Genomic DNA, 24,050 nt, shown 5'->3' with positions numbered 1-24,050 from the left:
CAGGGAGATCTTTCCTGACCACTCTCAGCTGCACACTCCCTGTGTGTATCTCACGTCCTGGCACAATTTCTGTTGTGTGTTGTTTGCTTTCTGACAACTCCCAGATGCTCAAGTCACGAAAAAAGCCCCATCCTGTCCATCAATGCATGATGCATGATTAGACACATCCCCTGCTCCAAAGACCTTTTGATTTAAACCTGCTGCTTTGATTTCATAATGACACTGAGTTCCTTTTCCCATTTGGCTCCAGCCCTTTCTCAGTGACAGCAGTTTTATTGCAACAAGGTTTTCCCCAGACAAAGCTGTCATCTTTTCTGTCTGTTGGTTCTTTCTTCTTATTCTGGGTACTTCCTTCTGCCTGAAATTATATTTGCTATGGTTTTACAGCTAGCCCTTTCAGATGATCTTGTGTTTCGTGGCCCTCTCATGTTCCAGCTCCTTGTTCCTCTTTAGAGTATAGCATGTGCTCTCCTTTCTGCTCTCTTTCAAAGGGAAGCCCTGACTCTCCTAGAGTCAGCTAGTTCTTGGCTGAGCTGAATTTATGATGGTCGCTGTCCCCTTTCCTTATCTCTCCATGCCTAGCTTTGCAAGTGCTAGCTACATCTGAAAGCTTTGCTCTTGAATCAATGATATTCCTCTCATTTCTTGCAAAACCTTCCTCTTGGCTTTCCAGCCTTGAAGTATTAGTAGGTATCTGACTGTGTAAGCACTTGCTCTTTTTTCAGCTTTAACCCAACTAGCAGGAAGGTGTGCAGTTTTTTTCTCCACTCAGTCCTTGTGGGAAGGTGCAGATTTGCTACATGGTGAAAAGAGAGCCCAAAAGATTGAGAATTTGCTTACGATTCTGTGATGATACACTAAGTCTCCTTCTCTCTTCTGAAAGTCATGTTTTCCTCTCCTACTTCCTGCCTGCCACATGTGATGACCTCCCCCTCCTCAGGGTCTCTGCAGAGTTGGCAGCAGCACCGCGCCAGTGTGGTTTGCAGTGGGCACTGTTACTTTTATCTGTCAGCACCTCTGCAGATTGCTGCACTCAGCAGCAAATTCGAGAATAAAACAGAACCAGAAAAGTGACTTGCTCCTCTGTCAGAGAGAGAAATGAAGAAGAAAGAGAAATGGAGAGCACAGTCATGTCAGCCTTGGTTGTGTTAGCAGGATGGAGAATGAATCAAAGGGGCTTTTCTGGAGCTGTCTGGGCACGGGGACTTTCTGCTTGATTATTTTTATTCTGTCAGGCTGCCTCTGAGTGTTGAGTCACTTGGTGCCATAACTTTACTCAAATAATGAAGGACTTTTATATTAACATGAAAAGGACAACACATTTTCAACATTTTTTTTCCTGTATCATGACCAGTGAATAGGTTTTGGTAGCCAGTTGAACTATATTTTGATCACTTGGGGTATTTTGCAGGAAAGAGCTGTTAATTTAGGAACCAGTCACTCTCAGACTAGCTCTCACTTGTCCATGTGGCTGTTTCCTGCCCTGCCGTAAGCTGAAAGAATTAAGAATACCCTAAGCTAAGACAAATTTGAGATACAATTCTCCAGTCATTTGAATCAAAAGGCAGTATTGATTATTTAATTACGCAGAAAAGATCCAGATGCTGAGCATTTACTACAGATTAATGACTGTCCCAGAGCAGTTAATGGCTCTTCTCACTGCCATCAACACAAGCTGCTTATTAATCCCTGGAAAATGGCTTGCATAACAATCATAACCTGCTGTTAAAAGTTTATAAATAGATAAAAGTGTCACATGGATTTATGAGTGCTGGGGCTGAATGGGATCTGCATGGCATTTCTAGTGAATGAATGCCATGTGCATGAGCTCATCTGATGGCTTGAATTATCACAAAATCCCAAGTTGCTCTTTTGGATTTGAAAATGGCACGTAAGAAAGTGCCAAGTGGCTGGAGTCCTATCTACTGACTGGGAAACAATTACTTTGCTGCATAATAGACGCACCTTCAGCCTAACAGCAGTGCTCTGCCCTTTTTATCAAACGGCCTCAAGTGCATTCAGGGGAGGCTGTGTGGCCGTGCTGTTTCATCGTCTGCATTGCTTCTAATGGGAAAGCAGTGTGCACACATAGACACACATAGAGAACTGGCCTGGGTTTCCCCAGAGCCCAGCAACTGGTTCAGCAGATGTAGGGGTCTTGCTAGACTGTGATCTGTTTTATTCAGGCAAAAGACTTCAAAGGAGCCTTTTGCACCTAGGTCTCCCATCACACAAAGGGAATTGGTACGTGTTGCCTAATGGAGGGAAACTGCTTCAGCAGGGCCTTGGACTTGATGATCCCCAAAGGTACGATCCAACCCCTACAATTCTGTGATTCCATGAGAGCTGCTTTAAGAAAACATGTTGCCCCACCACAGCCTGCTACAGCACTGCCGGAGCTCCCTGCAGCAACCTCCATCTCCCTGTCCCCACAGCAGTCCCTGGCCCCAGACAGCTGTCCCCACCTCCCAGCCAGCCACTGCCAGACATGCTGGGGCTGGCCACTGCATCTGAGCAGTGACTGACAGAAGTGATATAAATCTGTCACTGTCTGAGCCCAAGTGGGCTGACTGGAGCAGGAGAGGGGTCTATGGAAGAACTCTGTCTGCGACAGGAATTATGGAGGTGGCTTCCTTGTATTCATCTCCTCTGCAAAATTTGAGTTAAGAGGAAAGCTGAAAAGTCACTGTCTCCATCAGAGAACCAGGCAGGATGGGACATGAGAGGCCTTCCTGACTCACAGGTTCCAAGCACAACTGCTGGTGTTGTCTCTTAGTTTTAGGCTAGATTTTCTTCCGTGTAGCATGATATTCTTTCATCCTCACATTGCACGTGGGCTGATCCCACCTGGAGATAAATTAAGGAGATTAGCTACTCTGCACCTTAATATTCCTACATCCAAAATAGCTCAGTCACATTCATGAATCTTGGTCTGGTTTTGAAAGAATTTGGAGGCCCTCCGGATGGAAGTGGGCACAGTGGGTATGGTGGGAATGGGCTGATGGTTGGACTTGGTGGTATTATTGGTCTTTTCCAACCTTAATGATTCTATAGTTCTGTGAGCGGGCATGGTAGGGTTGGGTCAGCGGTCGGGCTTGATGGTCTTGGAGGTCTTTCCCAACCTTCATGATTCTCTGGTTCTATGATTCTATGAAGGTGGTGTAGTGGATGCCAAGTTCTCTATCAACCCAGAATCATAAATTCCCTGTTTAGTCCTTGTGGTTGTAGGTGAGCAGGTTGCAAAATCAGAGTCTTTCTGCTGTGCACATATGTACTTTCCAAACAGTTTTGTTGCAATTAATTACGGTGTAATTAAAGCAGAACAACAGTGCTAGCTAAGGGTGAAACCTTGAGGAACAAACAGCATTTGAGTTGGTTTTATAATTGTTCCAGGTTCCCCAGATACAAATTACACTGTCAGGCTCCTGATTGATGGGAGAGCTGCACACACCAATAGCTCGGGGCTGGCTGCTGCATCATCTATGGTTTGGATGGCTGTGCACCATCACTGTCCTTGTGGGTGACCCCACTGGGGTGCAGAGCTTTGACAGCTGAACTTGATGATCTTAATGATCTTTTCCAACCTAAATTACTATATTGTTTTACATTTTCAGCTGGCGAGCAACAGGGATGCTCTGTTCCCCTTTCCTTGGAGACAGACGTCCCTGGAGCGAGCCTGCAAGCTGGGGAAGAACCAGGTGCGTCTCACCAGAATAAGCCGCGATTCGCCCCTGCTCACTGCCAGAGCAGCGCAGGGGGATCTGCCGCTCCTCGGGCACCGAGGCTCACTGGGGCTGCTCCTTTTGTCGCGGTGGTCAGTGCCACCCAGCGGGTAAAGGCAGCAGTGCGGCCCAGTGAAGGGTCTTTGGGTGTCAAAACTGAGTTTTCGATATTTCAGTTATGTGTAGAGTGGAAAATAGGGATAGCGGTTGGAGAGGGTCCAGAGGAAGGCCACGGGGATGATCAAAGGGCTGGAGCACCTCTTATGAAGAAATGCTGTGGGAGTTGGGCTTGTTCAGCCTGATGAAGAAAAGGCTCAGGGGAGACCTCATTGCAGCCTTCCAGTACTTGAAGGGAGCTTAAAAGCTGGAGGGGGACCTAATTTTTACAGTCTGATAGTGATAGGAAAAGGGGAACGGTAAGGCAATGGCACAGACTGCCCAGAGAAGCTGTGGATGCCCCATCCCTGGACATGTTCAAGGCCAGGCTGGATGGGGCCCTGGGCAGCCTGAGCTGGTGGGGGCAGCCCTGCCTATGGGGGAGGGGTTGGTACTGGATGATCTTCCAGGTCCCTTCCAACTTAAGGCATTCTATGATTCTAAGATTAGGATGATAATTAAACACCCCACAGTGAGGGCTTTTGTGAGCAGGCTTGATGAAGATTTGCAGGGACACTGCCCTGCCTCAGGCACTCCTGCTCCAGAGTCTCTTCCAGCTCTGCTCTTCACCAGCTTCTCAGGGTGCCCATGAAAGCAGCAAAAGAAGCTCGAGCTTACTTTCATTCTTAAGAAAATGCTGAGGTACAAGTACAGGATGAGGATCGAGGAGGAGGCAGAGTATCACCCAGGAGGCATTAAACTATGTTATTCAACCAAATAATTAGGTCTCGTCAGGAACACGTGTTCTCTTTAGTTGCAAGTACTAAAGCACTTCAAACATTTACCCAAGTGCTTTGCTTTGCATTTTGATGATGCTGTTTGTTTTTTTTTTCCCTTTGCACTGCATAACAGCAGCACATCCAGCGGCGAGGAGTGCGGATGGGAGCAACGTCTGACATGAAAGAGGAAAGAAAGCATCTGCTGCGTGCCTCTCAGCCAAGCCCATCTCTAGGGCCCCGCAGCTGCTGCCTGAGTGGAGACGCAGCACCCAAGCGGTACCCGGCCCAGCTGCCCACCGCACTTCGGTGCCAGGGAGCTCCGAGGAAAGTACGGACAGGCAGGAGGAGCACTCCCCCGAGCGTACACAGAGAAACCGCCTCCGGAGGCCCGGCAGCGCTTGCTCGGCTGCCTCAAGAGCTCACAGATACTCGAGGGAACACGTCCGCCACGGGACTCCAGCTCCCGGCATGCCGCGTGGCCCCGCCCACTTCCGGCGCCGGGCGGAAGTTGTCCTTGCGCAGCGAGAGCATGGCGGCTCCTGAGGCGGCCGAGGAGAAGGTGCGGCGCCCCGGCAAGAAGAAAGCGGCCAGAGGTGGGTGCGGGGCTCTGCGGGAGCTGTACTCGGGCGGTGGGGCTTCTTGGCGGCGGGGTCTGGCCTTGTTGCTCCGCTGTCCTTTCCCTGCGGCTCGCTGAGGCGCTGATGGGCCCTGCCGCGGGCTGGAAAAGCAGTAACTTCCATAAGGAGAAACGCAGAACGCCTCCAACAGTGTATTGAACGCGCCGTCTGCTGTGTGCCTGCTTTCAGTTATCGCAAGCTCTGTGGTTAAATGGGGAGGAGATGGAATAGTCATCGATGACAAAGGAGAAACAAACTTTTGTTTTTTAATCTACAGTGGTTGATGAGTCTGAATTGCTCACTGTGCCGGATGGATGGAAAGAGCCAGCATTTACCAGAGAAGACAATCCCAGAGGGCTGCTGGAAGAAAGCAGTTTTGCAACGTTATTCCCCAAGTACAGAGAAGCCTACCTGAAGGAGTGCTGGCCACTTGTCCAGAAAGCCCTGAGTGAGCATGTATGAGTACTTACTGTTGTGATGCTGTGCTGTGTTATTTGGGAGATGTAGGCGTTACTTTTGCATAAAAGCTTACTGCAGTGGCAGGTATTGTTGTCTGCCATCTGCCAACTTTAAAGGGGATGAGGGAGATGGTGTTTCAGGCCTTATGATACTTAGAGCCTGTCAATCTGGTGGGTTTTTTTTTTTTGTGTGTGTGTATGCGTCTGTATGTCATTAAGCTGAGAGTCATTTTCAGAGTTTTGTATAATGGATTTGCATGCAGTGTGTAGTTTTGTGTTTCTTAACTTCATGCTACCAGAAATGAAATCTTAGATTCTTATTTAGAGATTGATTTGCTGTTTATTTTCACACATTGCAGTATGTGAATGCAACGCTGGATCTAATTGAAGGAAGCATGACTGTCACTACTACTAAGAAGACTTTTGATCCATATGCAATCATCAGGGCTAGAGATTTAATAAAACTTCTAGCAAGAAGTGTTCCATTTGAACAGGTTTGCATCAAATAATATTGTAATGTTTATAAATTAGTACATTTTCAAAGTAGTTTTTCAAGTAGTGCTAGTGAAGCACTGGAACAGGTTGCCCAGAGAGGTGGTGGAAGCCCCATTCCCAGAGACATTCAAGGCCAGGCTAGACTGGGCTCTGAGCAACGTGATATAGCTGTAGATGTCCCTGTTCATTGCAAGGGAGTTGGACTAGATGACCTTTAAAGGTCCCTTCTACACGAATGATTTTATAATTCTATGAAAATGCTTACTTAAGGTAAACATATCTGCAAATGAAGTGAGTCTCTTGGCTCCTCTGAGTAATACTTCTGGATTCAGATGTTAATACCCGCTGCTTGTATTTTCAGGCAGTTCGTATCCTTCAGGATGATGTTGCGTGTGACATCATTAAAATAGGTTCTCTTGTGAGGAACAGAGAAAGTTTTGTAAAAAGAAGAGGACGACTTCTTGGGCCAAAAGGATCTACTCTGAAGGTATTTCTGATAAGTGTGGTTACCATAAAAAAATCTTAGACCCAAATTTGTGTCAGACCTTCAGCTCACGTTGACTTTATTCATTTTTGTTGTTCTAGGCCCTGGAACTGTTAACCAACTGTTATATTATGGTGCAAGGCAACACTGTTTCAGCTCTTGGACCTTTCAGTGGGCTAAAAGAGGTAAGGGAAGGCAGATGATTAGTTTATGTAGCCCACTTTTGTCCCTGGCTCTAGCATGGACTGCAAGCAGAATCTGACAGCCTCAAGAATTACTCCGCTGTCCTTACAGCTATTTGTCAGTAAGCTACTTTTATGTGAATGCCTATAGTCTTAGCTCCTGAATTTTGTTAGTCACTGAGATCTAAATGTCGTAAAAATAAAAGTGTTTTTTGTTTTTTAAGGTAATGTTTAGCAGAGATATCAAAGGGGTGCCTTCACATATTTCTGAATAATGTGTCTACTTCTGCTTCTTTGGCTTTTATTTCTGTAGCTTACAATGCAGAATTTCTGTAGTTTCAGTTAAGAGGTTTAAGTGAGTATACCACAGTGTTAATGGCATATGGCATGGATGAACATCTAATATATTTTTAGTAACTTTATAGGAAAAAATACATTGTTTTTTAGCTTTTGACATGTAACATTTATGGTAGTATGAAAGTGGTGGTTACAGGTCATGCTGGAGTGTATCAGAAGCACGACAGTATAGCTAATGATATTTTGGAAGCACTGTGCCTTCTAGTTGGCTTTCTGGCTTTTTCAGACTACAAAGGTTTTGGTTCTGGGGTGCAGCTAGGGAATAGAAATTTTCTATTTTTGAAGAAACTTAGAGTACTTGATATTCTAATTAATTAGAATATGAAATACCTGCTGAGTTTTCCGTTCATTTCGTTTTTTATTAAATACAGGTTAGGAAAGTTGTTCTGGACACAATGAAGAATATACATCCCATATATAACATTAAGGTTAGTATGGTCCGATGTGCACCTTCAAAAGCATTATGTCTTTGTATAGAGCTTTATGTTAAAAATTATGTTTCTATGTGGTAAACTCTTTTTGAGTTTATTCTCAAAATTTCTGTTATGTACTTTTTTTGTTTAAAAAAAAAAAATAGTCTGCCTTACTGGGATATGTTGTCATATCATTGACACTATCTGAGAAAATATCAAAAGAAAAGTGTTTTCTTCCCTTTGATTGTTTGCTTGATACCTGCTCATTTAAACTGCCCCCATCCTGAGACACATTCACCTTTCTGTTTCTGTTCACAATTATATCCTCAACTGTTAATATCCTGTAAGAAACTTTGATAAAACTTTTAGTTTGGAGCTCTTAGATACTACTGCAGTACTATTGTTTTATTAACTTTGTGACATTCTAAAACTACCGAAGACTTTGATGATCAAACGTGAATTATCAAAAGATCCTGAACTGAGGACACAAAATTGGGAAAGATTTTTGCCTAAGTTCAAGCGGAAGAACTTGAAAAAACGCAAGGAACCAAAGAAGAAAAATATTAAGAAGGAGTACACACCATTCCCACCTCCACAGCCAGAAAGCCAGGTCAGCTGAAACTTTATTTGGTTATGCAGGAGTGTGTCATGATTTGAAATACTGCTCTTGTTAAGATGAAGTTGACAGACCTTTTCTATCAAGTTTTTATTTCCTGATACTATGTATCTGCCTTATAGAGTATAATTTTCTAAAGCTTCTTGGAACTTTTCTTGTATAGATTGATAAAGAATTGGCAAGTGGTGAATACTTCTTGAAAGAGAGCCAGAAGAAACGAAAGCGAGTGGAAGAGATAAAGGTAAATTTGTTACAACCAGTTAAAAAGTGCTTGATTTCTGACTTTGATTTCTCTCCCTTTTGCCCTGCTCTATTCATTCTTCATGCTTGTTATTGTTAACTTTAGGCAAAGCAAGCTGATGCAGTCAAGAAAAGACAAGAAGAAAGAAATAAAGCTTTCATCCCACCAAAGGAAAAGCCAGCTGTGAAAGCAAAGAAAGGTAACGTTTATTTCTTTTCCTGTTCTAAACCTTTCTAGTGTTAACTCCTAGGCTAAGTGATTATGTGGAAATGTAGCCATAGGAAATAAGAAAGGTCATACTACATACATATTAATACACTGTATATTACAGTTTCTTGTGAACTGAAGAATTTGTTTCTCAAGCACTATATATTGTGGAGCACTAATTTGTATAAAATAGGTTTTTTTGTGTGTAACAGCAGTAAATTTTCAGTAACCCTGCTACTGACTGTGCTGTATCTCAAATGCTGTGCTCTTCCACCTGATACGTGTTCTGAGCTGAAGTCGTTCAGTCTTCCAAAAGTAAATGACAGAAATAGTTTTTATGTAGAGAAGAACTGAGTTCCAAAAAGGACACTCGATGCTGTGTAAGAATTAATTATGTGAGATAGCAGAGTTGGACCTAAGTTCATGACTCTTGGCCAAAAGACAAAATACCACAGCGTAGATGAATCATAGAATCGTAGAATGGTTTGGGTTGGAAGAGACCTTTAAGATCACCCATTTCCAAGCCCCTGCTATAGGCAGGGTCTCCTTCCTCTAGACCAGGTTGCTCACAGCCCCATCCAGCCTGGCCGTGAATGCCTCCAGGGAGGGGGCATCCGCAACCTCTCTGGGCAGCCTGTTCCAGTGTCTCACCACCCTCACAGTAAAGAATTTCTTCCTAATATCTAGTCTAAATCTACCCTCTTCCAGTTTAAAACCACTTCCCCTCATTCTGTCACTACATGCCCTTATAAAACATGTTCATAAAACATTTTAGGAACATGAAATAGTTTATTCTTATTCCTCTGTCACTTCCTGTAGAAGTCTCTTATAAAGGTTTTCATGCAGGGATCAGCCCAAAGGACTGTTTCATATCCCTTCCACTCATTCCCTCAGCCTGTTTCCAGCAGCCCTCATTAATGCACGGTCAGGGAAGGAATATAAGAAAGGTACAGGCATGTCTGTGAGCTCATCACCTTAGTTATGTGCATATATATATAAAATGCCACGAAAGCTTCCCTGGAAATAAGAAGTCAATAATTAATTTATTATTTTTATGTGAGACCAACCAAGCCAATAGACACATGTCCAGCAGAGTGTGTGTGTATTAATCTTGTTGGAGTACAGCTGTGGTCTGATAAGTGGGTGATAATAATTTTTAAGCGTGCAGTAAAGGGCATCAGTTTTCAAATAGAGTTGTGGAGGATTTTTTATGTAACTATTCTTGAATTCTGCTGAAAGAGGTTTGTGTATAATGCTAGTTTCAGTAAAAATGATTAGAATGTGTATAAAATCATTAGTGAAGATAAACTGAGTCCTAACCAATGCTACAGGATGCAGTTGATTGTGGTAATACATATGTGGTAATCTGACAGGCTGTTAAAAATTAGAAAAGTAAAATTTGTGCCTGTTTATCCTTGTGTTTTTACTGTTTAGCCTCCACTGAGAAAAAAATTGATATTGAAGCCATCAAGGCAAAAGTAAAGAATGCAAAGAAGAAGAAATTAGGAGCACTTCCTATGGAAGAAGTCAAGTTAAAAATGGCCGCAGACGAAAAGAAGAAAAAGAAAAAGAAGTAATTCACCACTCATGATGCTCACTTTTCTCCTACAGTAATGAACGTTTTCATACTCAGAAAAACTGAGACTTGGAGTAAACCACTTCTTGCTGTCAGTGTAGTGTGGACAAGAAAATATTAGGTAGAAAGATCGTTCTCTTTTCACAAGCCCATTTTAATTAATGGACCTAGAGCAGCTGTGCAAAATTGTCAAAGTTGGTGTACAAAACCTGCTCTCTCGCATTTTTTAAGGAAGTGAGAATGTATTTGGATAATACCCATCTGCCTAAAGGGAAAGTTTCATATTAGAAACATTTAGGAATTTGATGCAGAATGTGAAGCAGAAAGGATCAGAGAACTCAGTGGAGTTAAGTGGAATACTTCTGTGGAAGACTACCGAATAAATTTGTCAAGATGGGCAAGATTTATTACTTTATCATGCTTTTACTTCTGTAAAAGCTAATTTTTTTTGTGTGTCTTGTCGTGATGTTAATAAACTATTTTAATACGTTGTCCTTAAATCCTTTAATTAGTCATCTACTGCAAAACCTACATCTTCTATTCCTGGAAGCAAGCTCACAGCTTCGTGTGAGGATTAGACAACCATAATCTTAATTGAATGCCATTAATGAATTGTCATTTATTAGCATTATCTTGTGAGACAGAATGTTAAACAAAGCAAGTGCGCTGCAGGGAAAACGTAAATGTTGTTACCTTTATTGGAATGTGTTCTTAATTTATTTCTTACATAGAAATGAGAAGTTTCTTTTTACTTTATTTAGCCTCTTCCCCTTTTTTTGAAGGAAGCAGAGAGGTTTTTTAGTTTCCTAAAAGGGGAAATTTTGATGAAATAGAGTACACCAGAAAAGCAGATGTCGCTTAGTTGATGCATCTGAGGTCCAAGAAGCAAATGTAACAGTAAGTAGGTGGTCAAGCCACACCAGTTTCATGACCGTGTTTGAGTGCTTTGCCAGACTGTGGAATTATGATCACTTGCACACGTGTTAAAGACGATTATGCTAGAACACTGCAGCTCACTTTGCTGAGGTTAGTGGCCTTTTATTTGAAACTGGTCAGTGAAAACACAGCTCTTTTCTTTGTTACATGTCTAAATAAGAATTTAGAATGTAGATTGTTTAAGAACCAGTATGTGCGTGTGCATGGAGAATGATCTAGAATCCTTGCCCTCTGGTGGGGAAACAACGTTGGTATGCTTTCAGTTTCCTGGTCTTTTCTTGGAGCTTTCTTCGGGAAGAGGAAACTCAGTCCTCTGTCATTCATAAATGGCAGTTTAATTACTTACAAAATCATGTAAGAAAGTACTGCTTCAACAGGTGCTTCACTGAGAAAATAAGTAAATCATATACACCCATCTCAGAAACTGTACTAAGCTGATATGTTTAGGGAGGCCAGCCCTATGATGAGCCATGTTAGACATGTTATCTGATAAGCAGCGGTTGATGGTGCAAGGGGGAGACCTGAGTTCAGTGTCGGGTAGGTCAGACCTCTTGAAGGCCCGGGCTACCCCCAGAGGCGCTGCAATAGTTCAGTTCTCAGTGTGATCCCACAACACTTACCCTTCAACAGAGTAATCTGCAGAGCCCGAAGCCGGTAAGGCAGAGCTGAACTGGATCCAGGGGAGGTGCAGGGAAGGAGAGTCCTCAGTTAGATTTTGGACTGGATGAGGCCCCTTTCACTGTGAAGGGCCCCTGCAGCAAAGTCCTGTTTGCTAAAATTAAGTTTAGATGTTGTTCCATGATAGGAAGGGCTGTTTGGCTTTGCAGGTTGAGCTTTTATTGCAGGAACCTGGTTTGGCTAAAAGCTTCCTACAAATTAAGTGATTGTTTTCCAGCTGGGTCAGCTAAATGCGTGGTTGCCTGAGTTGCAGTGCAGGAAAATGTACTCTAGCTTGGTGGCAGGCTGACCTTAAAATACATCTGTGTACTTCCATAGAAGTGTGCGTTTTGAATTTTGGTCCCCTGGCTGAGGTATCTATGTAGATTTGGTAACAAAGCCCCAGCCACAGAAGAACTTACTCAGTTTCTGGGAGTCTTGTCCTGTTGTCGTGGGATGAAAGGTTTCATGTTATGTTTAATCTTTTTTAGTTGCTATGGCTGATGGGTTTCAAGGATTGCTGGTTAGGCGTTTATTTACTTATTTACTTAAACTGGAAAATCGAGAGAGGTCCTTCATTCATGCAGGGAAGACAAACCAAGGATTTCTCTGCTTAGAGTCTGCTTTTTAGTGATAACCATCTGCACTGGGCTTACTGCAGTGCTCTTTGCACCTGTTTTCAGAGAATGTGGCTGTACAGTTCTAATGTGTATAAAATAAAGGACAGAAAAATAAGGAGGGCAAAGTAGTTATTTTGGTACAGTCAGAAATAGCTTGAACTTTTGCAAATTATCTCCCTAGGCTGATTTTGGAGTTTACAGACTAACAAAGAAGTTCCCAGTGGCTGTTTTTGTATCCGTATTTCGCATTTATCATGTGGAAGTCATGGATGTATGCCATTAAAAAAATGCGAACAACTTGAGGAGGTTTAATCATCAGGAGTTAAAAATCTGGATTTTTGAGTGTCCTTAAAAAAAGAGATGCAGTTCTCACTTAGCTTTGACTTCTTGACTTTCTGGAGTTTTTGTTTGAAAGTTACCATGCTATAAAACTTATTGTTGGTTGGTTGGTTTGTTTTTCCCCATGAGCTCCAGTGATTTATGGATTTTTTAATGAAGCTTTCTCTATGGAATTCCCTTCAAGCTGCTAAGGTATGTAGTTCATTGACAGCCCTGTGAGTGTTTTGAACTTTAAGGGCTCTGTGTTGGTTCTGTTTACTCTCCTGGAAACCAAGTGTAGATTAAACTTAGCAGGGGAGCATTCCTGCTGAGCTCATTTTGCTCCCTGGACACACCATTGTATGTACTTTCCTCTCCTGCATTTCTCTTGGCATCAGTAGGATCTTTCTGCACATGGGGCAGATACTGGCATAAGAGCCCTTCTCTGCAAGAGGACACTGCAGAGTACATCCTGCTGCCAACACGTGCTAGTTATCATCCTTATGGCATTTCCAGATGGGACTTAGCAGTACAGGAAGTGTGAAGCTTGAGTGGTGCTCAAAGAGTGTGGCAAAAAGGCAAGAGGGAAGGAAAGTGGCTGCACTTTTCAACAGATAGACCTGTGGCCTTGATTTTGCAGTAAGGATTTTTTTATTTATTTATTTGAAGACAGAATTGTCTCTTTCCGGGTAGGCCAGCATGGGTACTGTGACACTGGTCACTGGATGGCAGAAAAGAGGATCTGGCACAAATGAAGTGTAAAGATAAGTGAAGGACAAGGAAGAGAATTAGGAATTCTATCCCTGACCATATTTACATTTTGAAGAATGATTTATTCAAGAGATGCTGAGATCATTCCAGTGCTAGCGGCTAACTGCATGGAAGAATAATGTCAGAAACTTTGGGTTCCAGTTGCACTACTTCCGGGTGAGATTATCTCCAGCAGTGTCATCAGAGCAGGAGTTATGCAGCAACGCTGACAGAAGTGAGTAAACACAGGACCACAGAACGGAAGCAGCTCGGAGATTCCCCAGGTTCCTGCACGGAACTTGTGTGCCTGTGCTCAGCAGCGTGGTGTGATATATCAGAAGGGCCCAGCTGAACCCTGCCTGCTCTGGGGGCACAGCCTCACAGAGACTGGAGCTTGGCAGCCACTGAGCCCAGGGCATGACTTTGGGCACAGCACAACTTTATTTGGAACTCTGTACTGTGCTTCCCAGCATTGTGTTTCTCGGCACTGTGCAGGCTGGAAATGAATGTATTTGTTCTGGGTTTGTGCACCAGTGGACCTTCAGATCAGGTTGCAGATAAATGATCACCATGCATGGGAGGCAGGAAATAGTGGTTTATTGTTTGAAGCAGAAGTCAAAAACCTCATGCTCAGAAAAAGAAAAAAAAAGTTTGAGGCGGTACATTTAAACGTGGGTGAAGCTCTGTGTCTTGGCAGAGATTATGCGAGTTTGAAAACAGATTCTAAGCAAAGAGAAATGCCAGTGGTTCCTGTGCACTGTGATATAGGGAAACACACTGCCTGCTGCTGGATGCACCTGCTGGAACTCACCTGTGCCCAAAAATTATGCAGAAAGAAAAGCTTTAAATGAAAAAAAAATCTCTCCAGGCTACCCAAAACCATGCTGCTGCATCTTGCTGGAGGAGTACATGTGGAGAGAATGCAATAGGCATAGAGAAGTCTGCTCTGCTGGGCTGGAGACACTCCGCTCCCTCCCTGGGAAGTATGGTGAGCAGCTGCTCCACGGCATACCCATCCCTGCCACAGTGCTCCACTTTGGAAAAATAAGCAGGTAATTTAAAACCACCTATTGATTCTGAACAATGAGAAGGCTCCTTATCAGCTCTCCCAGCTCCTCCATGAAATGGAGATGGTATTTCTTTATTTCAGAATGATCTGTGGATGCAAACATGTCCATCCATCCCAGTGCTGCCGGTGACTCAAGCACAGGGAGAGGACAAACAAACCTCTGTGCTGCCGCAGCCTCCTGTGTGTTACTTGGTGGCAGGTGCTATAGACCAGTATTTGGGTAGGATCCAGGTGGCTACAATGGTCAGAATAAGAAGTAACAGCCTTAAAACAACCACGGAGATGCAGTACTCATCGCAGGCGGGCCTGTCCCAGGTTGGGTGCCACCTGGAATCACCTGGAGGCAAAACAGATCAATTATTTCAAGCGTAACGTCACAGGGGGCTACAGACAAAAGCAGTAATATCTGTGGTACTTACTAATGACTTTGTCACGCTCAGTGTTTCCTAGAGAGACAAAAATAGTGAATGTAAGCAGCAGGCATGGACTTTGCAAATAATTTGAGTTGGAAAAAAAAAAAGAGAATTAGCTTACAACGGGCTGACAAGAAATGCAGCTGTGTTTCTTTCCAGGAAGAACCAAGGACCTGTAGACTTCCAGAGAGCAATTCTGGGGGCTTTTCTGCTGAGAGCTCAATTGACTCTTGCTGAGAGCCCTTGCCAGTGGCTGGCATGGAGAGGACTTACCCCTCAGGTACACTTCACACCATCACTTTTTTTTTGACCAGCTCCCACGCTCATGATCTACTGGTCTAGCTGACATCAAACAACCCCATAAGTCAGGGATCCCCTCTCATTCCTTGATGCTGATATTTTAACACCTTTACTATCTTTGGGCATCACTGCTCTCTTGCATTTTTTCAGACTGTATTTGAGAATAGGAGATGCTGTGCTTCCTGCCAGTATTATCTGTGTGCTCTCTCTCTTTCTACATGTGCATGCGGAGGAGGGTGGGTTGTCTACTTACGACACAGATTGTCAATGCACTGCTCGCCCTCGCATTTGCTGCATATTGCTCCCCTCTCGTATGGGTGCCGTCTGTAATTCCCTCTGTGAAGGAAAGTGACATTGCTTTGAAGCTGCCCTTATGAGGGGATGCCAATCCCTGCTGCTAATTTGCTTCTGAACTTGGGGTTTTCTCCACTTGTGTTGACAGGAAACCGTGTCCTGGTCAGCCCTGCCTGACTGCCCTGCTCCCACCTAGCCCAGGAGGTGCCCAGGCTGCTCCCTGCAGATCTGGGCAAGTTGTAAACATCTGCAGTAGAGCTTTGTGCTCCATCCTCCCTGTGACCTCAAGGGCTGTGAGCAGCTCAGGGCCTCAACCAGGACCAAGAAAGCATCCTGCCCTCACCAGCTGGAACTAAGGTTTAGGAGGCACCTTCAGAGCCTCTGTGCCTCTCTGCACCTCAGGTAGCAAATATGCTACTTACAATGCATATGAAGGTCCTCTGAATAAAATTTTGCCTTGAGCAGCCCCAACATCACATGTCCAAACTCTCATACTAAAGCTCAGCCTGCAGCCACAAGCACTGCACACTTCAATATTTTCTCAAACCATTGACCCAGAGACTTGATTCTGCAGACAAATGTGTAAATATTTTCATGCCTTTTGTCTGCACCTCGGCAACCATCTGGGGCCAAGTTGGCACTGAGGAGCAAGGGAATAGTTTTCAAATGATCACTTAGGTGTGCTTATTTCAGTATCTTATATTTTACTCTTTCTACCAGCACCACTGCTTTTTGGTTACAATATATATCTCCCATTTACTCAAACTAGGGTTGCTTGAATAGAGGAATGTATCTTCCTCTGTTTTGAGGACCATTTCTACCCACAAACACAAGAAAAAATGGTCTGATCCTATCAAATTGCACATTGTGGGAGGGAATAAGGGGCAGAACCCAAATCCTGTAAAATATTTTTCATGGAAACCTTACGCTGGCCCATAGTTGCAGACAAAGTGTGCTGCGTTGGTTCCTGGAAAGTATGTCACCGTGGGACAGAAGTGGACAGCACAGCCAACCTTGTAGCTTTGAGCCCAAACGACCTGGAAAGGCAGACACAAACATTAACAGCTGAATATTTGCTTTAACAGCTACAGTTTTAGGGAAAAGCCTTGCCCTCCTCTATATTACCCAACAGATGGGCTGCGGAGTGCTCCTTGGACTTGATTTGCAATGGCGAGCAATAGTAATGGATATCTAAATCATAGCTTGTTCTGAAAAACATATAGTCATTTTACCTAATTCATTAGATGTTGATTAATTTATTTGATGACCAGAGGGCTGGAGCACCTCCTCTACAAGGACAGGCTGAGAGAGCTGGGGCTCTTCAGCCTGGAGAAGAGAAGGCTCCAGGGGGACCTAGTAGAGGCCTTCCAGTACCTGAAGGAGGCCTACAGGAAAGCTGGGGAGGGACTTCTTATAAGGGCAGGTAGCAACAGGACAAGGGGAAATGGTTTTAAACTAGAAGAGGGTAGATTTAGACTAAATATCAGGAAGAAATTCTTTACTGTGAGGGTGGTGAGATGTTGGAACAGGTTGCCCAGAGAGGTTGTGAATGCCCCCTCCCTGGAGGCATTCAAGGCCAGGCTGGATAGGGCTTTGAGCAACCTGGTCTAGAGGGAGGATTCCCTGCTTATAGCAGGGGAGTTGGAACTAGATGATCTTAAAGGTCCCTTCCAACCCAAACCATTCTATGATTCTATGATTAAAATGTCTGAAAAAAAAAAACAAAAATGGATTGTGATAGATAGTTTTCCTTTCTTGCAAAGGAGAGGGTGAAATTTGTCTCCTTTCCTTCATGGTAATCCATGATAGTTCTGCCTTTCCTACCAGGAGATATAAAATCTGTGGGGACAAGGCAGCTTCTACAAGGGCTGACTGCATGGGCAGATGACCAAAAGGCAGGGGGCTACAAGAACAACAGGGAGAAGTAGCACATCTAGGTTGCAGTCTTGCCTTCTAGTATCATGAGCATGACTGACATAACAGAGGCAAGGGCATGAGATCTTCTTAAGATCCTCTGTCTGGCACAAGTTAGCCAGTTCTACTCAGCATCCCATACCCTATTTCCCCTTCCAAAGGGAAGCCTGACCCTTGTTGTTTGCCATGTCCTGTGAACAGGACATGCTCCTCAGGCTCCTGAGGGTGCTCTCAGCACAGCAACAACCAGAGGCTGCCCATGACACCAGCAGTGGACAACCACGTCCCTGAGGATGGTGAGAGGGAAACAGCAGGAGCTAAATCACATATAGATTCACAGAACCATAGAATATCCTAAGTTGGAAGGGACTCACAAGGATCATCGACTCCACACAGTGCCACCCAAAATCATACTCAATGTCTGAGAGCATTGTCCAAATGCTCCTTGAACTCTGGCAGCTTGGGGTCATGCCCACTGCCCTGGGCAGCCTGTTCTAGTGCCCAACCACCCTCTGGTGAAGACCCTTTCCCTAACCCCCACCTGCCTCTCTCCTGACACAGCTTCATGCCGTTCCCTCGGGCCCTGTTGCTGTCACATAGAGCAGAGCTCATTGCTGCCCTCCGCTCCCTGTGAGGAGCTGCAGCTGCCATGAGGCCTCCCCTCAGCTCCTCTGCTCTGGGCTGGACAAGCACAGGGACCTCAGCTGCTCCTTATATGCCTTGCCCTCTGAACCCTTCACCATCTTCGGAACCCTCCTTTGGTCTCTCTAATAGTTTTATGTCCTTCATATTTTGTGGCACCCAAAACTGCACACAGGTGGCCACCAGCAAGGGTGAGATGGAGATGTTTGTGGTAATAACAGTAAGTGTACCGAGGGAAAGCTATTCCACAGCTGAGAAAGAGAGGGAGAAAACAGGTATTCATCAGAAGTGCAGACCCAAGAGTGCCTGGGCAGACATACAGATTCTAGCAGTGATCACTACCACCACAGGCTACAAGTGATAATACTCCTATTTCCTCATTCACCTCTACGCAGCCATATGGACTGCTAGTCCAACCATCCACTCATCAGCACCACGTACACTAAGCCACATCCCTAAGTCCTGCATCTCCACATTTCTTGAAAACTTCCAGGGCCGGTGATGACTCTACCACTTCCTTGGGCAGCCTATTCCAATACCCCACCACTCTTTCTGGGAAGAAATTCTTCCCAATATCCAAGCTGAGCTCCCTTGTTGCAGCTTGAGACCATGACCTCTTGTCTTGTTGCTGTTACCTGGCAGAAGAGGCCAACCCCACCTCACTACAACCTCCTTTCAGGCAGTAGAGCCTGAGCCTCCTCTTCTCCAGACTGAACAATCCCAGTTCCCTCAGCTGTTCTCCATAAAACTTGTGCTCCAGACCCCTCACCAACTTTGTTGCCCTTCTCTGGACACCAGGCTTCAGGGCCTTGATATCTTTCTTGTAGTGAGGGGCCCAAAACACAGTACTCGAGGTGTGGCCTCACCAGTGCTGAGTACAACTAAACTTGATAGAGTTGGAGAAGTGCCATGCCTTACCTGTGTGTAATGGCCACATACTCCGCTACAGCTATTGCTGGTATATGTGTAGTCTCTGACCTCGTTGTACCAAGAGGTGATGGCTTCTTGCACTGAAAAAATTGAAAGCGAGCCAGTCCAGAGATTTTCTCCAACAGGGGTAAATCTGGGGTGAGCCTGCCCTGGTTCTTGGAGGTGTATGTTATGTTTGAACTCGCATCTCTTTGCCCAACCTTTCGCAGTCTTTGCCAAGTCTGGATCCCAACTCTGCAAAATAAAGACAAGTAAAAATGACTTGGCTATCTTAGCAACGCAGTAGTGCTGAATAGATTTTGGAGAAGCTGGGTCTCAGTAGTGTATATGCTGCAGGTTCATTTGTTTTTTGCTTCTGCTGAGACTTAGAGTACTGTATGGTAGACTGACTTGTATGTTCTAATGGGAATTTAGTCACTCATTAAACATGGGGAAGATTTTGCGGTGGTGGACAATTGTGTCTGACGTGTTTGTTGGACACCAAGACCAGTGGGTCAAAGTGTTTGGAGGAGAGTACACGTTTCCGGGCTGTGTCACCTATGGGAGAATGTTAATTTAACTTAAAAAAATGAATTTATAGACAGCCTGGAAGCTGAGGATTGTGCTTCCTGTCCCGGTATGACTGAAGTCTCATGCAGCCTCACAGATTAGGGCAGCTGCTTGCCGGTCAAGTCACAAGCATGCTGGGATATTTGAAACAGTCTAAACTTAACCCAGGGAATTTTGTGGCTTCAAATGTTAGCACTGAATTCATATTTGTGGAATCACTCACTCGCTTGTGATTCAGTCCTACAGAGAGCTGTTATTTAAGCCATTGAGTTATACGAATGTCTTTTGTTTGCACTGGAGGTATTGTCAGATTCTGCTGGGTTTTCTTGTGTACACAACCTGATCGAGCAAACAGTGTTGTACCTGCTGGAAAACGCAGCTCCTGTAGCTCTGCTTAAGCAGAAGTGTCATGAAAATTAAGCTGTTCAGTACTGCTGGAGAATTCTGGTTTGGGCTTTTGTAAAAAAATAAAACTTTCTTATGTATCCTTCTGGATAAATATCCTTCTTATGGATTGAAATCTCTTGGTTCCCTCTGCAAACAATGGGATCACCAGAGAAACTGTTTTGAACTGATCATCAATCACGATTGAAGAAACAGATTTGGAGGTTGTTGAATTTCATGCCTATGTTTTACGTAATATAGCTTTTTTTGTACTGAAGATGTCTAAAATGTTTTTATTTTATGTTATGAATAAATAAGGAGAAATTGCAAAGCGATATCAAAATGGATCTAGAAAGATTTGAAAATATTTTGTAACCACTGTCTTCCAATTCTCCCTATGCCAAGCATTTGGGAGAAGTGTTGTCCTACAAAACTAAAACATAAATGAGTGAGTTTGTACCCCTCTTTTCTTCTTCATCCTGCACTAGTATTAGTAATAACAACTGTATTACAAATGTAGCTGGTTAGGTTTTGTCGCTTGTGCTTAAAGGAGTTTCTGTCTTGTATTTTCTTTTAAAAAGTATTTTTTTTCCAGAAGATGGAAATGCCTCAAGTTCATATCATTCATTTTTATGCATCTGGACAGACAGTTATCAGCAGGAAACAGAAGTGTCCTGAGAAATAAAAAAGTTTTCTTGTTTTCCTCATTTTTGGAGTGCTAAGGTCAATTATAACAATGAACATATATGCTCTTTTCAATTCCAATACTTTTACTTTCTTTATTGATTTTATTATGTATTTTACTGCTATCTCCACATCAAATTCTTCCTGGGAGAGGTCATACTCAAGACTAGGGATTTTGCAGAACTTAAAAAGAAAGTTGCTGTTATCTTAGTTCTTCCCTCCTTTGTGATGACCTGTATTTGTTCATTTGCTTTTTTTTTTTGCTGGTTTCAGATCTTCAACTTTTCAAAAATAAAAATCAGGCACAGAATCACTGAAATTTTAAAAAGATGAATAGTGCTCATAGCAAGATTTTATTAGTGTAGAGCTAGTGAAGCCATTTAGAAAAAGTTTTAGAAAAAGTCTGGAGCAATGTGCAGTGGAGGTTTGGGATCAACAGTGGAAAGGCTTCTTAATGCTCCACTAAAGAAATCTGATGTGAAAAACACACCTAGAAAAGAAACTAACTTGTTTTGTGTTGTGTTACGCTTGCTAGTTTCTTCATGGGTGCTTTTTTATTGTTGTTGTTTAACATCAGAAATGTAAAGCAAGTGTTAAATTGAGGTGTTGCTAATTGTGGATGTGGTTATGTCTTCTTCAGGTGGTGGCCATGTGAGATGGCAAGAGGGGGAGCAAAAGGAGAGAGGATGGCATTAGGACAATCATTGCGGTCCTGATGGAAGATCTCTGCAGATTATCCCAAGAAGAAACTATATCTAAAGCATTACCCAACCAAAGTACAAAAGATGGTGGATGTCACAAGAGGCAGCTCCCAAGCTTATCACAGAACCATAGAATCGTTTGAGTTGGAAGGGACCTTTAAAGGTCATCCAGTCCATCTCTCCTGCAATGAACAGGGACAACCACGGCTACATCAGGTTGCTCAGAGCCCAGTCCAGCCTGACCTTGGATGTCTCCAAGGAGACATTCCAAGGAGCTTCTGGATGTTCCAAGGAGCTCCTGGAGCTGAGCAACTCCTCCCAGCACAAAGGTAGGCTTCCCAGCCTGTAAGCCAGCTCTGTGCCTGGATTTACAGCTTCCTCTTTGCTGCCTTTTCCCAGCAGCTGTGAGCCATCTTAAATCTGAGGCAGCTGCTTCCCAGGGCTGGGGTACTTTTGAATCACAACAGGCTGCCTTTTGTGTGATAGCTGCAGCCACAGATGGGCACCACGGTACAGGACCCAGTGTCTCCAGCCATCACTGCTGCTGCACTTGGTGCACTTGTTTTGGCTTCCTCTGCAGCCCAGAACCTAGCGGCCGCTGCTAACGGCTCTCTGTTGGCTCAGGCTGCCGAGAGCCTTGCAAAGAAAGCTACAAGATAGCTCTCTAAAGCCATTTGGCAACGTTTTCTGCACTTGCCAACCCAAGTATGAAAGGTTGTGCTGAGATCTGCACATAAATCACACCGCAGGATGCTAAACTACGATGCCTTCCTTGTAATGAGGAGGCTTTTCACAGCACTTTTCACAGTGCTAGGCTGAGGGCTGAAATCTTGAGTTTGGAATGAAGAAACTGAGCCAGGCAAAACTACATCCGTATCTGATCGTATAAAGCCATCCAATAATCAGAGCCTTACTGTCTGCAAAAAAAGGAACTGCAGCTATGACCCCAGCAGTTGGTTTCTCTTTCTTTTTTTTTACATTTGATTAGAAAAAACATCTTTAACAACTGTAAACACCACACTTGCACGTAAGCTGTGAAGATCCCCTTACCATGTACAGCATGTTGCTGGCTGGGGGGTTCACTCCAGACCGGAATCTGTTGTGCGTTCTCACACATTCCTTAATAAACTCTGCATCTCCAATATCAGGCAGTGTCTCCGGTTGATAGGAGCCAGAAGAAAGGCAGAAACACAATAAGGCCAGCACACAAGTGAAAAATCTGCTTATCATGTTACTTCGCCACTGGTCTTCCAGCTTGAAGAGCAGAGTAAGGCAGCTTTAGCTCTCCAGGCAGCTTGTGGGCTTGTGTTGCTTAGAAGGCTTGTGGGCTGGGCTTGTCGTAGCCATGGTAATTGACTGTGGCACATGTCACAGGAAATGAGTCATATTTCAGGAGTGTTGCTACGAGAATAAGGAAATTAAGTTCCGAATTGACATCAAAGTTGTAGAATCTTTTTCTCTCTCTTTTCTTTCACTGTAGTGGGCAAGCTTCTTGTTTCCTAGCCCTTGGGCTTCTTTGTTTTTGTAACCTCCCATCCATAGCAATCACAATGGCTTGCAAGAAAGTTTTGGATAAATTTTCTGCTTTTCATAAAAACAGCATTACTGTTAAGGCTGCTGCTCTGAGCCAAATTGCAATGAGAAATAATTGATCTGAACTCTATCTTTTACTATAGTATGAGCAGTCACTTTGGCTGTACTTGCAGTTATTGGCTGAGAGCTGTGACTTAAATGTACCGTGTATGCATACTGATGGGTTTCTTCTGTGATCACTCACTTGTGGTTTTTGTTGCTCCCAAATTTTCCTCCCAAGCTTTAGCAATTCATGGATCACTCCCCATGACCCAGCCTGCAACGGAGCTGTGTGCCACAGAGGTTGGTGCTGCCTCATGCTGGGTGCCCAGCACCCACACTGGGCTTTTCAGCCAGCAGCTGCTGTCCCAGTCACATTGTGTCACGTACCCAACACTCCCTGCCCAGACCCACCACCATCACCACCCTTTCCTCACACTGCCTGTAACTATCACCTCTCAATCAAGCTCAGGATTCTTCCTGTGACCTAACTTGGACATCTCCATGAGAATGAAGCTGGGTTTCTTCCTGCTCCATGTTTCATTTTAGCAATCTGCAACTTTGGAATCTTAGGTGTAGGTCATAGTTACCACTTCTGTGCATGCGATACCATAAATATTGAGCTTGGTCATAGCAGGTCAGGTTGTGGGCCTACAGAAGCAGCCCCACCAGCACACATGATGTGCCATGGGTTGCACACCTCAGCTTTTTGGGGGAGACTGTCTATGGGCAAAAAGGCCCTCTGAGGGAATCACATGCAGGAAACACCGTGCTCCCAGTTTCACTGCAGACCACTTCTTAGAGAAGAATAACAGGGTGGCTTGGCAGCAGCCAAGCACCCACACAGCTGCTCACTCAGTCCCCATCCACTGCAGAATGGAGGAGAAAGCAGAAGGAAAAAAATGAGAAATCTCATGAGTCAGGAGAAAGACTACTCAACAGAAGTGGAGTTGCGAAAGAAAAACAAACAAAATAGCAAGTGCTACAAAGGTAGTCACCTTCTCAGAGGGAAGAAACCTCTGTCCTTGTCTTTCTCTACTCTGGATTTCATTGCTGAGCACAATGTTACATGAT

General features: G+C 44.1%; 2 protein-coding genes across 2 annotated transcripts; one reads left to right on the top strand and one right to left on the bottom strand.

Moving 5' to 3' along the window:
- Positions 5,036-10,743, top strand: KRR1 (KRR1, small subunit processome component homolog). The gene is made up of 10 exons (XM_021385209.1): positions 5,036-5,190; positions 5,492-5,670; positions 6,032-6,166; positions 6,529-6,654; positions 6,753-6,836; positions 7,562-7,618; positions 8,043-8,213; positions 8,383-8,460; positions 8,566-8,659; positions 10,102-10,743. The coding sequence occupies exons 1-10, from the start codon at positions 5,127-5,129 to the stop codon at positions 10,242-10,244; spliced, it is 1,131 nt and encodes a 376-aa protein (XP_021240884.1). The 5' UTR covers positions 5,036-5,126; the 3' UTR covers positions 10,245-10,743.
- Positions 14,100-22,745, bottom strand: LOC110392843 (glioma pathogenesis-related protein 1-like). Its single transcript, XM_021385210.1, has 6 exons — positions 22,455-22,745; positions 19,075-19,320; positions 16,528-16,637; positions 15,560-15,642; positions 15,013-15,039; positions 14,100-14,930 (listed from the first exon to the last, which is right to left on the bottom strand). The coding sequence occupies exons 1-6, from the start codon at positions 22,632-22,634 to the stop codon at positions 14,779-14,781; spliced, it is 798 nt and encodes a 265-aa protein (XP_021240885.1). The 5' UTR covers positions 22,635-22,745; the 3' UTR covers positions 14,100-14,778.

This window comes from Numida meleagris, chromosome 1 (assembly GCF_002078875.1).
Source record: "Numida meleagris isolate 19003 breed g44 Domestic line chromosome 1, NumMel1.0, whole genome shotgun sequence".
Taxonomy (NCBI): Eukaryota; Metazoa; Chordata; class Aves; order Galliformes; family Numididae; genus Numida; species Numida meleagris.
This window is presented reverse-complemented; position numbering and strand designations above follow the sequence as displayed.